Genomic DNA, 15,091 nt, shown 5'->3' with positions numbered 1-15,091 from the left:
GACATAATATTTCTTCCCATCGAAAAAAATCGCCAAAAAAACGGAATGCCTCCTCCCTCGTTGATAATGCGAAGCAGATAAGACACTCCCTCGAGGTTGGGATTTGCCACGTGCTGACGAGCAATTTTGAAGCCCCTCTGTATCGTCACCCACGGAAGAGTGTTCGTGCTCCAATTCGTTCATGTATAAAGAGTAAAAAAAAAAAATGGAGAGGAAGCTTGCAAGAATCCAAAGCCGATCGAATCAATCGATCCACTCAAATGTATCGAGAGGTGGGAGAAAAGGGGTCAGAGTTTCAATTTCAGGGCTGGGGGTAATTGAAAGGTCGCATGTCATTCAGAATTACTCCACGCACTCTTGTTTATTTAATAATTCCCCGGTATTAAATTAAAATAATCTCAGGGTAGATTTCACGTGAAATATCTCCGAGAAATGATTCACAGGAAAACCGGATATTCCAGTCGGATATTTCTCATCCGAAAATCATATCTCAGTCTCTGAAAGCTGCACAACCGTAAGATTTGTTCTGTACACTCTGTCAACGTACATATTCCCATTCCCCACTGACTCCTTTGTCAGTTGAATCTTCTATCGAATCATCCGAGGGATAACCGAAATGTGGACCCCAAATAACGAATAAAAATAACAAAAATAACGAAAATAATCGAAAAATAGAGTAAAAAAATTCGTCTCATCGTATTTTACAATTTTTTTATGATTCTCACATCGATATTATCTCACTCCTCTCTCTATTATCTGTCTGAAATTCCATTCCCGTCGAGAGAAGCATCGAGTAGAATGGAAATATTATGTAAATCGTGATATATTCATTCAATTTAATTTGAAACTTCATTGAAACCTTGTCACTTACTTCACAAGGTACGTAACTGATGTATACAGACGTGGGGGAGAAAAGTAGTTTGAAATTTCCCGGAGAGTTGTGGAATATATATTCAGCTCTTCATGACTATCAAGTGCAGGAGAGTGATACAAGGAGATTGCATAAGTGCGTTATTATTTTTTTTTATTCTTACAGTTGCGGAGTTTTATTTTTCGCGAGGAAGAGAATGTTTTGACGTGCGAATTATTTCAAGAGGTCGCACATGCGGAATACTATAAGATATTTAACTAGGAATTTTTCTTTTTTTTTAATATCTTTTATAAATATTATTCTGATCGAGATTTGAAGCCAGAAACGGACTGAACTATTTTTCCCGCGCTTTTTTAATTTTTTTCGCTCATTTCGCTCATTTCGCTCGTTTTGCTCAATTCGCTCATTTCGCTCACTCTCGAAAAAAAAAATAATCACAACTATTTTTTGAAATAGCGGATATATTAAAATTGTTTAAACCACCAGAATAATATTTTCAACTCATGGATTTTCTTGAGTAAAAAAAATATTATAAAAATAATATATATATAAAAAAAAATATTATACTGAACAATAATTATGGATTCGACGAGTCTCAAGAGAGGGATTAGTTTCTCTGATGGATTGGAAATATTAAATGGAGGTTTATTTACCTGGTGAAATATATACGGAGTATCATCTTAAATGCACAGTATATTTAAAGAGCAGCTCTGATTTAAACGGTTTTTCTTCGGGATAGTGTATGGAATATAAAGTGTCTCTCATGTATCATTTCATGCGAATTTTATAACACAGCCCCCGGGGATGCAGTCATCACCGCGGTTTTATCATCTCCTATGCAACCAGAAGCGTCAAGTACTTGGAATTTTTCACAATCTGAGAGAATGAAAGGAAAAAAAAGAATTCCGGAAATTTATAAAAACTCTCATTTCCAATTCCAATTTTGACAATAATAATGATTTAAAAAAAGGGATACTAAATTTATCTTATAATTGAAATTAAAAAACAATTCCACCAATTTATTATCACCAAGAATAATTCTTTATTGTCAATTAATCCCGGAGGAGAATTTCGCTCACTGAATTTTCGAGATAAAACCGCGAAAATTTAATTACTCGATAATTGAATAATTCGACCGAATGAAACAATTAAAAGGTGATGCAGTTAACGATTCCGTCAGAACACTATTGTCGGCAGCAGAAAGAGTGGGATAATGAATATTTTCTTTCAGAAAATACGGCAAACGGCCGGCGACGGGCAAAATAAAAGTGGAAGGGTGATAAAAAAAAAGAGAGAGACAGAAACGGGTGAAAAGTAGGAAAAAACGGACATGCACACAGACTACTCATTGCTGTAAGGGAAATCACGTTGACCTCGTTCCCATGACGCTTTTGTTGAAACGTATTCCGAGCTCTTGTTCCATTCGCGTCGCAACGTTTTGTTGACGATGCATTCGATCTCGTACGTGTTCTCGCGTTATTTTAACGTGAAAATTTTCATTGAGAGATCGCAGGACTGAAGGAACAACTCGCAGACGACTCGCCAACCGATTTCCCTATTTATATCATTCGATTTTCCATGAATTGTGGATTTAAGTTATGGACTATTTAATTTACAGTCGAAAGTGTTATTATATTATTTATTATATTTATGGTGAGTGATTTTGGATTGACCAAATTATTTTTAAATATTTGTGGAATCGATTTGGAGAGTTTATTAATGAAGTTGACATTTTTTTTTTTCTTTTTTCAGGAGTTCGTTGTGCAGGCGGAGATGGAGATCCCATCGTCGACGGCAATTCGGAGAAGAAGTCGGGGTATGAGACGAATCTCTATCTGTACAGTGTAAGTAAAATTGGTCGAATTAATTCACAACACGCGTTGATATCAACATTCAAAAGTTTTCCCTCTCAATTTCTCGAATAGCCTGGAGGTGAACATTTGGCAGAATTCCACTCTCACGTTGAGTCAGAGATAAATTCTGGGATGATAAAAACGGTGGCTTTTCCTGGAGCAATTCGTACTATAATTCCTCCTCTATTTCTCGTCTACCTTTTTTTATTCATATCCATTTTGGCATTTTTCACAAATTCGGGAGGTAAAAATTTGAGAACAGGGTCGAGTGAGTACTCGAGAGTTCGATCAGCGATTTTTTTTTTCTTCCATTATTTTTTCATTTCTGCTCGAGATTCCCCGGTGTGGTGATGCATATTCAGTGGATATTCCATCCGCCTCGTTCGGCATTTCGAATTGAGGATAAAAAGTCAAGAATTAATGAATATTGTTAATCTTCTTTGTCCGATCGGTGATGGCTCAGTAATAAATCGCGATAGAAAAAATGTGAAAAGATTTGAAATAATTTTTTCACCGAATTTCGATGGATTCGCTTGATTCCTTGAAAAAAAAAATGAGAGCTATTCCACTCCAATTCAACAATCTAATTTTCCTAATGCCTTCATGAATATTCACGGTACAACGGTCTGATGATCTGATGTCTTGTGACCTGAATCCCCTGTCTCCATCACCGCAATTATCACCCCGAGAAAAATTCCCTTCTCCGGGAATTCCCAAGTTTCCGTATTATTCCCCCGATTTTCCCGACTTTTCTACATTCATTCGACCCAGTCACATCCCATTCGCATTGTAATACCCCAGAGATAAAAGACAACTGCAGCTTCACGTCTCATTCTTCCCCTTTCAACATCTACCCCAAGACCAAACTCCGTGCTAAATGTTTCTGCCAAGTTAAAAGGAAAAAAAAAAAAATTTCTCGTTCGATTAGAGTCTCTTGTGCCTCTCGAGACTTCACAGAACTTTTTCCCCAACTTTCATCGGTTGTAGAAAAAACTGAATAATTTATTCTGTTAATTCTGGTTCTAGCATTTTGTTGAAATAAATAGAACAATTTTCAAGTGGAAGAACTTTCAGGGATTCGCTGGGTGAATGACCTGTATCTAACAGTATAATGAAACTTTGGGGAGTGATAAGGTTGGGCTAGTGGAGAGTTTCTCAAACTTTAATAACGATCTGACCTGGGAGATCTAGTTAAATTTATGCTGACTTCGGTATCTCTGGTGCATCACACAGAATCGTTGATGAAAATATTTTTTTCTTGAGATACTGACGTCACAGTTAGTTTAACGAATTAATTCCGGGAAGATCGAAGTTTTTCGGTGGATGTCTAAAGTCGAGGAATTTTTTAACTCTCATCTCTGGAAAATCCATGGAAACGAACAAAGCAATTGAATTTTTTTAATGATAAACCCCTCACTCACTGACCCAGATTTCTTATCACCAACTCTTCAGAGCACATCTCCTCTCACTCCTATGATACGATTGAAACTCCATGGCACTTGATTCGCCTGGAAAATCGCAAGCCTTCGATCGCCTTGACTCGTAAGCTCCGATATAATCTCCAGAGATGTCGATTGATCGATCTTTCCATTCTAGACTCAAATCAAATAACAATTAATCTGTAAAAATAACTCCTTTGACTGCCATTGGATAATTAAAACACAGAAATACCAATTATCAATTGAACAATTGAGTCAAAGAGAAGTTTAATTATTCCTCTCAATCATTCCATAACTAATGCAATTCACCTGGGGCACAATAAAACGACAGAATCGACGTCAATTGAATAAGACAGAATGGAAATTCAATTATAACTCATCGTTAGTGGAAAAAAGGGGGAATCCCCGGGATTTTTTCGTCTGACTTTTTTTTTTCTCTCGACCTGGGTCATAACTTCTGGTCGAAAATCTCTAGAGGATGGAGGAGTGGAATGGGGCTTCGAACTCGTAGTACGACGTGCCCAGCATCTCGAATCTCAAACTAATAGGATTACCTATTCTACCCGGGGCTTGTGCCGTGCAAAAAGCGTAGGAAATTGTTCAACTTTCATCGTCCAATGAATTCCACTTTTTTTCATTACTCCATTTTTTTAGACTGATGAGAGTGAATTACAATTGATAATTCACCTATTATCAATCTTTAATTGCCAAATTAAAGAAAACTGTTTTCCAATTGTATTTACTATCTCTATATATTTTTTTTGCGACTCGACGCGCATTGGAATGGCTGGAATTGACTGATGGTGAATCGTGAATATATTACCGACACCAAGTGGAGGATTTTTTTTTGGTTTTGTAAATAGTGTTGGTTGAAGTAATTGGAGATATAAATGATTTTCTAAAAAATATTGATTTTAGGAGGAACCAGACGACCGACCGAGCGTCGCGACGATTCTTTCGAATTTGGCGGACTACAGCAACACGATTCCACCAGCAACCGATCCAGACAGCAAGACAGCACCACCAGCACCAGGAGGTGCTCGAATGGGAACTCTTGTCGGTGTCTTCTTACCTTGCATTCAAAACATCTTCGGTGTCATCCTGTTCATCCGTCTGACATGGGTTGTAGGGACTGCTGGCGCCATACAAGGATTTCTCATCGTCTTATGCTGCTGTTGTGTCGTGAGTCTAATTTCCATTCGACCCTCAGGACCTGATATTGAGTCAAGATGAAAGCACAATTTCTCATCAATTTTCCCCATCCGCTGTCTCTCCACATGCGGAAAATTCTATACAAATTTATGATGAGCAGAATCTGCCACGGGTATCCACTAACTCCATGCAATTTTTCTCATCACAAACTTTGAACGTAAAAAATTAAAACTTTTTCCTCATCATTTTTACATGAAAAGGTTGCAATTCACGCTTCAACCAGTAAATTCCCTGTTTAAGACGTTTTTCCCCTACAATTTGCAGAGACTCATGTAAAACCATAAATCTCCACTTTTCTCACCACAAAGTTGGAAGATTGATGTTAATGTATTATCAATCTAATTTTAAAATATGAAAAAAGTCATTCAATTTGCGCTGTCATTACAGAAGAAAACTCCAAGTAATCAGATTACGCCTGAATAATAACTTGAAACAATAATCAATGCGAATTTTATTGCTATTGTTTCCAAGTCAGCAGCAACTCCATCAAAATTGTCGTACCCAAAACTTCTTAAATCCCATTTCAACTTCTTTCCCAGACTATGCTAACAGCAATTAGCATGAGTGCAATTGCAACGAACGGAGTAGTGCCTGCGGGTGGATCTTACTTCATGATATCGAGAAGTCTTGGTCCTGAGTTTGGTGGTGCAGTTGGAATGTTATTCTACACAGGCACAACTCTGGCAGCTGCCATGTACATCATCGGTGCAGTTGAAATTGTTCTGGTAAGTTTCTCAATTCTCCCTCACATTGACACGATTTGATATTCCCGATAATTTCGTATATGCTTTCAACTTTTAAAGACATACATGGCACCAAACCTGAGCATCTTCGGCGACCCTAACTCAGATCCTACGGTAATGGAGAATAATTTTCGAGTTTATGGCACGGGTTTGCTCATGATTATGGGTACTGTTGTTTTCATCGGCGTTAAATTTGTCAACAAGTTTGCTGGTGTGGCCCTTGCGTGCGTCATATTCTCTATTATTTCCGTATACGTCGGGCTTTTCACGAATATCCATGGAAACGATGCACTCAAGTAAGTTATTTTGCTGATATGCTCTAGAATCCGGTTATACTCGCTCTCGTTATAGTCACACCTCTCCTCACTTCCCTTTTGCACATAACGAACAATAAATTTCTCCCGTCCACAAATTTGCTATGAAAGAATTTCACTTGCCCTACAGTCCCATGCAATCGACTATAACGAGAATACTGTACGGAGAAAAAAATCTGTTGAAAAGCTATCAAGAACACTAAAGCTCAAAAAAAATCGATCAATGCTTGAAATGATATTGAATCTTCCACGAAGTATTTGGACTAGACTGAAGAAAATCCTCACTGAGCCCTTCAGTTTTCAATCCTTATAATGAAAATCGAATCTTTCAACGATTTCTGATCACGTATTTGTTACGGTAGAATGTGTGTTCTGGGGAAACGCCTCCTGAGGAACGTTTCCGTTACTGAGTGCGGAAAGAACTACAGCACAACGCATGATCTATTCTGCAACAGTACATCAGGAACGTGCGATGATTACTACAGAACTCATGATTTCAAAATCGTGAAGGGAATCAAAGGACTCGCGAGTGGTGTTTTCCTAGGTATATCCTGATGGAGAGTCTGTAGAAAACGTGAAGAAGTCCGACGGTAGTAACTGTTTCAATATTTCAGAGAATCTGGCCGGAAGGTTCCAAACACTTGGACAATACATTGCTTACGGAGAGGATCCCGTGGACGTAGACAAAATAACAAAACCAATAGCTCCATTTATAACCAATGATCTGACAACAGCCTTTACCATTCTCATTGGAATATTCTTTCCATCCGTGACTGGTTCGTAAATTCGCCTGCATTTTTGAGAATTTTACTCGTAAAGATTTGAATTCCTTTTACCGATTTTGATCAACTGGTAATGATAATGTCCTCAGGTATCATGGCTGGCTCGAATCGTTCCGGCGATCTTGCGGATGCCCAGAAGTCCATTCCCATCGGAACGATCTGCGCGATCCTGACAACTTCGACGGTTTACCTCTCCTCAGTGTTACTTTTCGCTGGTACCGTGGACAATCTTCTGCTTCGCGACAAATTTGGTCAGAGCATTGGGGGCAAGCTGGTGGTTGCGAATATCGCTTGGCCAAATCAATGGGTCATTCTCATCGGCTCGTTCTTATCGACTCTCGGGGCGGGGCTGCAGTCGCTTACAGGTGCTCCTCGTCTTCTCCAGGCCATTGCCAAGGACAGTATCATTCCATTCCTCTCACCATTCGCTAAATCATCAAGTCGAGGAGAGCCCACTCGAGCTCTGATTCTCACAATTCTCATTTGTCAATGTGGTATCCTCCTCGGTAACGTTGACTACCTCGCGCCTCTTCTCTCAATGTTTTTCCTCATGTGCTACGGCTTCGTCAATCTCGCCTGTGCACTTCAGACCCTTCTGAAGACACCTAACTGGCGTCCGAGATTCAAGTACTACCACTGGAGTCTCTCCTTCATCGGCCTCTCCCTCTGTATCGCCATTATGTTCATGACCAGCTGGTACTATGCACTTCTTGCCATGGGCATGGCTGGTGTCATCTACAAATACATCGAGTATCGTGGAGCTGAGAAAGAATGGGGTGATGGTATCAGGGGTCTTGCCCTGTCAGCAGCGAGGTATTCACTGCTGAAGCTTGAGGAAGGCCCACCTCATACGAAGAACTGGAGACCACAGATTCTGATGCTCGTCAAACTGACCGATGGACTCGTACCGAAGTACAGGAAAATGTTCGCTTTTGCCAGTCAGCTGAAGGCCGGCAGAGGTCTCACGGTGTGCGTCAGCTGTATCCGGGGCGATTTCACCAAGAACTCCAGAGAAGCACTTGCGGCCAAACAGAGTCTCAGGAAAATTGCGGATGAGGAGAAGGTCAAGGGATTCGTTGATGTTCTCGTTGTCAGGGATGTGGTTGATGGACTCAGCTCTCTCATTCAGACCACTGGTTTGGGCGGCATGAAGCCGAATACTGTGATCCTGGGGTGGCCTTATGGCTGGAGACAGTCCGAGGACGATCACTGGAGAACATTCTTACAGACAGTGAGGAATGTTACAACTTCGAGGATGGCTGTGCTGGTGCCTAAGGGGATCAATTTCTTTCCGGATTCCACTGAGAAAGTCGTTGGGTTCATTGATGTCTGGTGGATTGTTCATGACGGAGGGCTCCTTATGCTGTTACCGTTCTTGCTGAGACAGCACAGAACCTGGAGCAAGTGCAAGATGAGGATCTTCACGGTGGCGCAGATGGAGGACAACTCGATTCAGATGAAAAAAGATCTTAAGAAGCTGCTCTACAATTTGAGGATTGAGGGAGAGATCGAAATCGTGGAAATGGTAATTGATTGACGCAATCTGATGGATCGCTCTGGGATTTATCGGGTCTGAATTATTTCAGATGAATTCTGATATTTCGGCATACACCTATGAAAGGACTCTGGTAATGGAGCAAAGGAACCAGATGCTGCGTGAATTGCGATTGAATCCGCAAGAATCCCTTGGACTGGTGAGAATCACTTTTCAATTTTATGTCTCACAAATTCTGGAATTGTCAATGGGGACTTCTCCATTTGTTCTGGAGGAATTATAAATATTCAATGATTGCAATTCAATGAGATCTCGTCTATTGATAATTCCTAAATGAATAAAGTATATGGTATTGAATACACAAATAGAAATAATAATGATAAACGTGAAGATAATAATGCAACATGGATACTGATGGGAAATGTGTCTCTTTGTTGCGTGCTCGTCACGGATAAGGTGCAGACATTGGACTTCGACAAGGTACTCAACGAGGAAATTTTACCCGTGGTTTGGCAGATAGCTCCATGTCTGGCTCACCTCCTTCCAATAATCCCATTTTCCCTCGATCCACATATACACAGATTCTAAATAATTTTATCCGTATTCCATCCTCAATTTTCATATCGTGTGCCGTACATTCGTGATTAATTGAATGATGCTAAAAAAAATCGTAAAACCATCGATGATTGGGTTTCACGGACACTGCTTGAAGAAATCCACTGTAAAAATATTCTACTGCTCACTGTCAAGAACATTCTTTCGATCGGGTTGTAAATGCATTTCATCGAAAAAAAATTAGAATCAATGAATACACTATATTGGCGTTAATTCGCTATTCGCAGCGGTAAGACCGGTCTCAAATAAAAGAACGTGTCGATATATAACAGAAACTCAGGATTTAATTTTAGGATTGACTCTTGAACAAGTGGATTTCTTTTATTTCTCAAACATATTCCCACGCTTAGTTGGCACGTTCATTTCGCCAGCTTGAATAGATTAATGTACTGGGCCGTCATAGAGCTTTAATATAGTCTAGAAATATCGTTCTAAAACAAGGCATGGAGGCAATCGCTGAAGTTTAATTGACAAAAGTTGGTTTTCAATCAGGTGCAAGCGGTCGTCGATCACCACCACAATGTGGACGTGAAGACAGCGACTAAAGTGAGGTTCCAGGAGCCAGGCTATCAGGCAAATGGTATCGATGAAGCTCAAGAGAAACTAGTGCAGGAAACGGCACTTGGGAAAGAATCTGAAAGTGGTGATAATAACGAAAACAAAGCGAAGGCTAATTCTGACGATAAGTCAGAGGAGGAGAAGCGCTTGTTGTCTGGATCACCTAAAGCGGATAATAAGGAGACAAGTGAGAAGTCTAAAGAGGCGAAAGAGAGTGCTAATGACAAAAACGAGAGTGAGAGCAGTTCAGCTCCACCGCAACCGATCAAACCGTAATAATCATTCGCTGTTTTTCACTGTTTCCAATGTTTTTCTTGAATTTTCAAATTAATCCGGATTTCAGGGATGAGGACGATGTACGGCGTATGCATACTGCGGTGAAACTCAACGAGGTTATTGTCAACAAGAGCCATGACGCTCAGCTGGTCATTATCAATCTTCCTGGACCGCCCAAGGAAACGAAAATTGAACGCGAATCCAGTTGTGAGTATTTTATTGTCGATATGCTGCATCAATGACTTCTCCCGTTTGTTCTTCCGTTGCTTACAAGCGCTTCTCTTTTCAGATATGGAATTCCTGGAGGTCCTCACCGAGGGTCTCGAAAAAGTCCTCATGGTGCATGGATGCGGTCGCGAAGTAATCACAATGTACTCGTGAAGTGAGCCGTCAAGCCCAAAATGTCGTATCGAAGAAATACGCCATAAAATGTCTAGTTTACTTTATTTCTATCTACGATGCAAATTTTCGCATCTAGCTGTGCAACTATCGTGCCATCGATGGGCAGTAACGTGAATTTTTATAAAATTTACGCACCCAGTACGCCTTCGTATTCTGGTTTATAACCTGTGCAATAAAAAATCCTCGAGGTCGTTATTAATAACTCAAAGGACTCAGAAGAGGAGTGAAAGATCTAAATCGTAAAGATGAAAAAGAGAAATTCGATTGAAGCTTGCTTACCTTCTGGCCTCGTGACGTCTGGATGAGCCTTGATTAAGCCAAAGTTACGTGCCAAGGATAAGTTTCCTTCGAGTGGATTTCGATACAATGTAACAAGTGTGGACGAAAAGTTTTAATCCAAAACCTTTCGTAAGACGTCACGAGATAATACATGAAAATGCTCCATTGATCGAGTTCTCAGGCTAAAACTTTTGCTAATTAGGTTCGAATTTCGACGTGTCGTTAGCATTCCCCCGATGCGCCGTCCGAAGAGCATTACATGAATAGTGAGTGGTCAAATAGATTAGACCTGTAAACGTGAGACAATGGCTAAGTTTTTGAGGAGTACCACGGGATCTGGGAGAAACAAGATTCTGTGGTGCTCGCCAAAAAATGAAATCGATCAAGCTTATTCGATCACTCGACCCCTCGTTATCCCACGTTAACCTATCATCTCTTTATAAAAACAATTAAACTCCCGTCGAGACGTAAATCAAAATTTTTGGTCAACGGATAGGATCGAAGCACCGTGGAAAAACACTGCCAGAACAATTTCCATCTGCTTCGATGTTTAACCTAATGACAAATCTTAGAGGCTCATTTTTCTACATGCATTGTCGTTAATGAATATTACAAAGTTAATAGGTGTGTGTAACAATTGTTTCACTTGCTTTTAGGTAGAGAGGACAATTAGAAAGTTTTAAGGGTGCGACGTATATTAGGTAGCGAAATTGTTAGTGAGCTAGAGGATTAAATCGTATTGAAAGGAATAATGAATTTTATGGTCAAGTGGCATGAATCATTTGTATCGCTCGTTACAATCGATTGTTTCTGTTTTTTTGTGGGTTAGGATTTGGGTTTTGATAGTTCGTTGTTGTTTTTTCACACTTGACCATCGGAATCGCACCGATATGATGATTATTTTTAACGACTGACTCTGGCGACTTTCTCAATGCGTATCGGAATGATTGAGAGAAAAACGTTGGACTTTCTGCTATAAATTTGGGATGTCCATCTATTATATCGAAATTCATTAAAAGATTCTGTATTTTTCTCGTGGTAATTCTTGAATTCAAATGTAAATGTCGATTTATCGGTTTAAAGTAATAATCACTTGTGGAAAGAGTTCAGCGAAAAATTTGACTTCCTTAAAAAAATTTGTATAGAATGCAATGAAATTTCTTGCAGAAAGCGCTCGGTTTTTCGATTGATAATCTTTCATGCGTTCAATCTAGTTACATCTACCGTAATTAACATTTTCACAAAAACTATCGACTTCTTAGATCTCACAGTTTTATGAATACTGTCCAAGGCCTACTGGGCGTATCGAAGATGAATTTCAAACTGATATTACGAAAGGTAGTGATAATTTAGAATGTATTATTAACAGATTTAGGAGGAGATTTGTCGTCAGTGGTGAAATGGGATTATCCTCGCGAAAGATAACTAAATGATCGATGAAAGATTAATGTAAGAATTAATTATCGAATTTTTTTATTTCAACGGATAAAATACCGATTATTTAAAAGAGATTGACAAATACATCTCTTTGTGTTGATAAGATGCCAGAGTGACGAATTTTAATGAAATAAGTGGTGAATTTAGCGACAGAATTGAGAGCTACCAATTCGTGATTACATTGTTTAACCTGTACCATAGCTCAGATCACGTTCCGGTTGCAATGAATAGAAACTGGAAATGGCGGATTGAAAGAAAATCACAAAGTGCCGGGAAATATTTGACCATGGAACAGGTTAATCGAGGAAATAGCCCCAAATCTCTTCGACAATGCCATCATTAGATAGGCACTAGTAGCAACAAGTCTTTTTGACAAGAGATAAACAAAAAAAATCAATTCTAAGAAATGATAAAATAAAGATTAAAATCTATAAACAAAGTTTCATTGACTCATTGAAGATTATAGGTAATCCCGTCTACTTAATCGGTGTCTGTGAAGAGAATTAATTAGTTAAAAATAAACGAGTAATTCAATAGATTATTAAGACTCTGAACAACATCCAAAGATTAAACTATAAATATTAGAGAATTGAATCATTGAAGAAAAATTATTGAGGAAAGAATAAGCACGTGTGTGATGTGTTAAAACCTGAATTAGGTGAAAAACTTCTAAAAGAAATATATGAAGATTAATTAATTAAATTCTATGTGGACTCACCCTGATCGATGTAAAGTGCACAGACTATTCAGCAATAGTAGCTAGGAACTTGAAAGTACGTTATTATGATACAAAAATGAAAAAAAAAAATCATAAACAGAAATTTTAATGATATATCATTATCGATTGACGAGTTTATTCACAAAGCGAAGGAGTGATGTTTTATTAGAAACGGTTGGCGTTGATTACAAAATGTGGTGCGTATTAATTAGTTAAAATCTGAGGATTCATCTTGTTTTTAATTGTGGCGCAACAAATCTATTCTAAAGCCAAAGATGAAAAAGCTTATCTCTCTACGATTCATTACTTTCCTCATCACATTAAAATACGTAATTATTGTTAATTATTTTTTAAGAGGCACTGTTAGACATTAGATCGTGAATAATTGAATTGCCGCCATTTTTATTAGTATAATTTACTGTGTATTTTAATTTTAATGAGTATCCAAGCCCGATAACTTAAAAATTCACAATAGATTCGTAAAATATATCTCGCAGTGAATTCATCTCCATTCGACGGATAAAGCTATGAATTAATCAAGTAATATAAAATTCTTGTTTCAATAATTGAAACAACTTGTATTCAATTTCACTGCTGCATCGCAAAACAAAAATGGAATAAAAATCCGAGATTGAAATAAAACATAAACAACAAAGTATTCAACGCAGAGCTGGTATAGATAACAAATCTCTATATATACATAAAAAAAATATATATATATAGAATTATGAATAATTAAATTCTATCGTCCAAAGTGTTGCGGTTTATATTTTATAATTTTACTACATTAATTACTTACCGATTATATATTTTATGAGTACTTACCTATTTAATAGGCATCGGCACTGCATAGTTTATACGTGAAATGTTGAAGAAAAATATTATATGAAAAAGAAAAACAGTCGTGAGAGAAACGTAATGTTTATTATGGAAATGTTGTTTCAACTGAGTTGCTAACACGTTGTATATACGAACAGTGAAGAAAACTAAATAGATAGTTTAAAAAAAAAGAATAAAAATACATGACAATTTTTTTTTCCATCACTCAAGAGTACTGCTTGCTTTTTTTTTTCAAAGCGCAAATTTTTTGGATTTTTTTCCGTTGAATTTCAATGCACAATTGCATCGAGACATGCAATATTGACATGACATTTTGTGTGTACTATGTTATTGGAGGTAATGGTGAGATTTATTAAATTTTCGAGTGAATAGATTTTAATATGGAGCGAGTTTGATAATCGAAAAAAATTTTGCCATTTTCTTTTTTTCTACTGAAAGTAGAAATGGAAAAGATGAAAAATTTTTTCACTCGAAAATATTTAAACGTTCCTCTATCATACTCAGTATCGTACTTCGCAACATGAATTTCGTAACGAACGAAATAACATTTGAATTTTTAAAGAATCACCTCTAGGCTGTGAGATGCGAGCTAAGCAGCGATAAACTTGCTCGAAACCTCAATCATATGTGTCAAATGATGAAAAATTCTTTACCTTTATCGTAATAATTATATATCCAAGAATAAATAAATAAATCCTTAATCACGACTCGCAGAATTCTTCGCAAAGACGTAAATAACAAAAACGATAACTCACGAGTTAAGAGAATTAATGAAATGATAAGTCATCAGATCCAGAGACTCCAGAGTTTCACGTACAGGTGTTTGTTAATCTGTGAAAAGATCAAATGAAAAAGAAACGGTTAAGGGGAAAATCTAGAGTTAAGTTTCAAAGGTAAATGAAGAAAACTATATAAATGAACTAAACGATGGATATATTTGTAGATAAACAGACTTTTAGTCATCTGGGGGTAGATTATTAACATAGAGAGTCAATACTGTGAGATACCTATAACCCGTAGACTCTAGATGAGAAGATCAATTAAATGAATGAATAAATACTTGTAATTAAATTATGAAGGAAGATTCTATGAAAGATAATACTGCGATTAAAAGCGATTGAAAAATAAACGATGTATCTACGACCATTTGTTGTCTTAACAATATTCATTGTTTTTTATTTACGTTGAGCTTGAGAAAATCACTGGCAGATTTCTTCTTACCATCTGATAGTAGAAAATTTTTCTCATAAATTCTCT

General features: G+C 37.7%; 1 protein-coding gene across 6 annotated transcripts in view; it reads left to right on the top strand.

The window, feature by feature from the left end:
• kcc (solute carrier family 12 member kcc) overlaps window positions 1–14,980 on the top strand; it is a 63,642-nt gene extending 48,662 nt beyond the window's left edge. For 2 of the 6 annotated variants that reach the window (XM_011307508.1, XM_011307511.1), the window contains exons 2-13: window positions 2,624–2,715; window positions 5,082–5,345; window positions 5,915–6,100; window positions 6,179–6,414; window positions 6,795–6,976; window positions 7,047–7,208; window positions 7,304–8,739; window positions 8,801–8,908; window positions 9,166–9,189; window positions 9,817–10,154; window positions 10,226–10,365; window positions 10,448–14,980. In XM_011307508.1, coding sequence (XP_011305810.1) covers window positions 2,624–2,715; window positions 5,082–5,345; window positions 5,915–6,100; window positions 6,179–6,414; window positions 6,795–6,976; window positions 7,047–7,208; window positions 7,304–8,739; window positions 8,801–8,908; window positions 9,166–9,189; window positions 9,817–10,154; window positions 10,226–10,365; window positions 10,448–10,539 — 3,260 coding nt within the window. In that variant the 3' untranslated portion in view covers window positions 10,540–14,980. The other 4 variants (XM_011307512.1, XM_011307509.1, XM_011307510.1 and 1 more) reach the window with 4 other exon arrangements.
• Window positions 14,981–15,091: the final 111 nt, after the last annotated feature.

The sequence above is a fragment of the Fopius arisanus genome, unplaced genomic scaffold (assembly GCF_000806365.1).
Source record: "Fopius arisanus strain USDA-PBARC FA_bdor unplaced genomic scaffold, ASM80636v1 scaffold00055, whole genome shotgun sequence".
Classification (NCBI taxonomy): domain Eukaryota; kingdom Metazoa; phylum Arthropoda; class Insecta; order Hymenoptera; family Braconidae; genus Fopius; species Fopius arisanus.
This window is presented reverse-complemented; position numbering and strand designations above follow the sequence as displayed.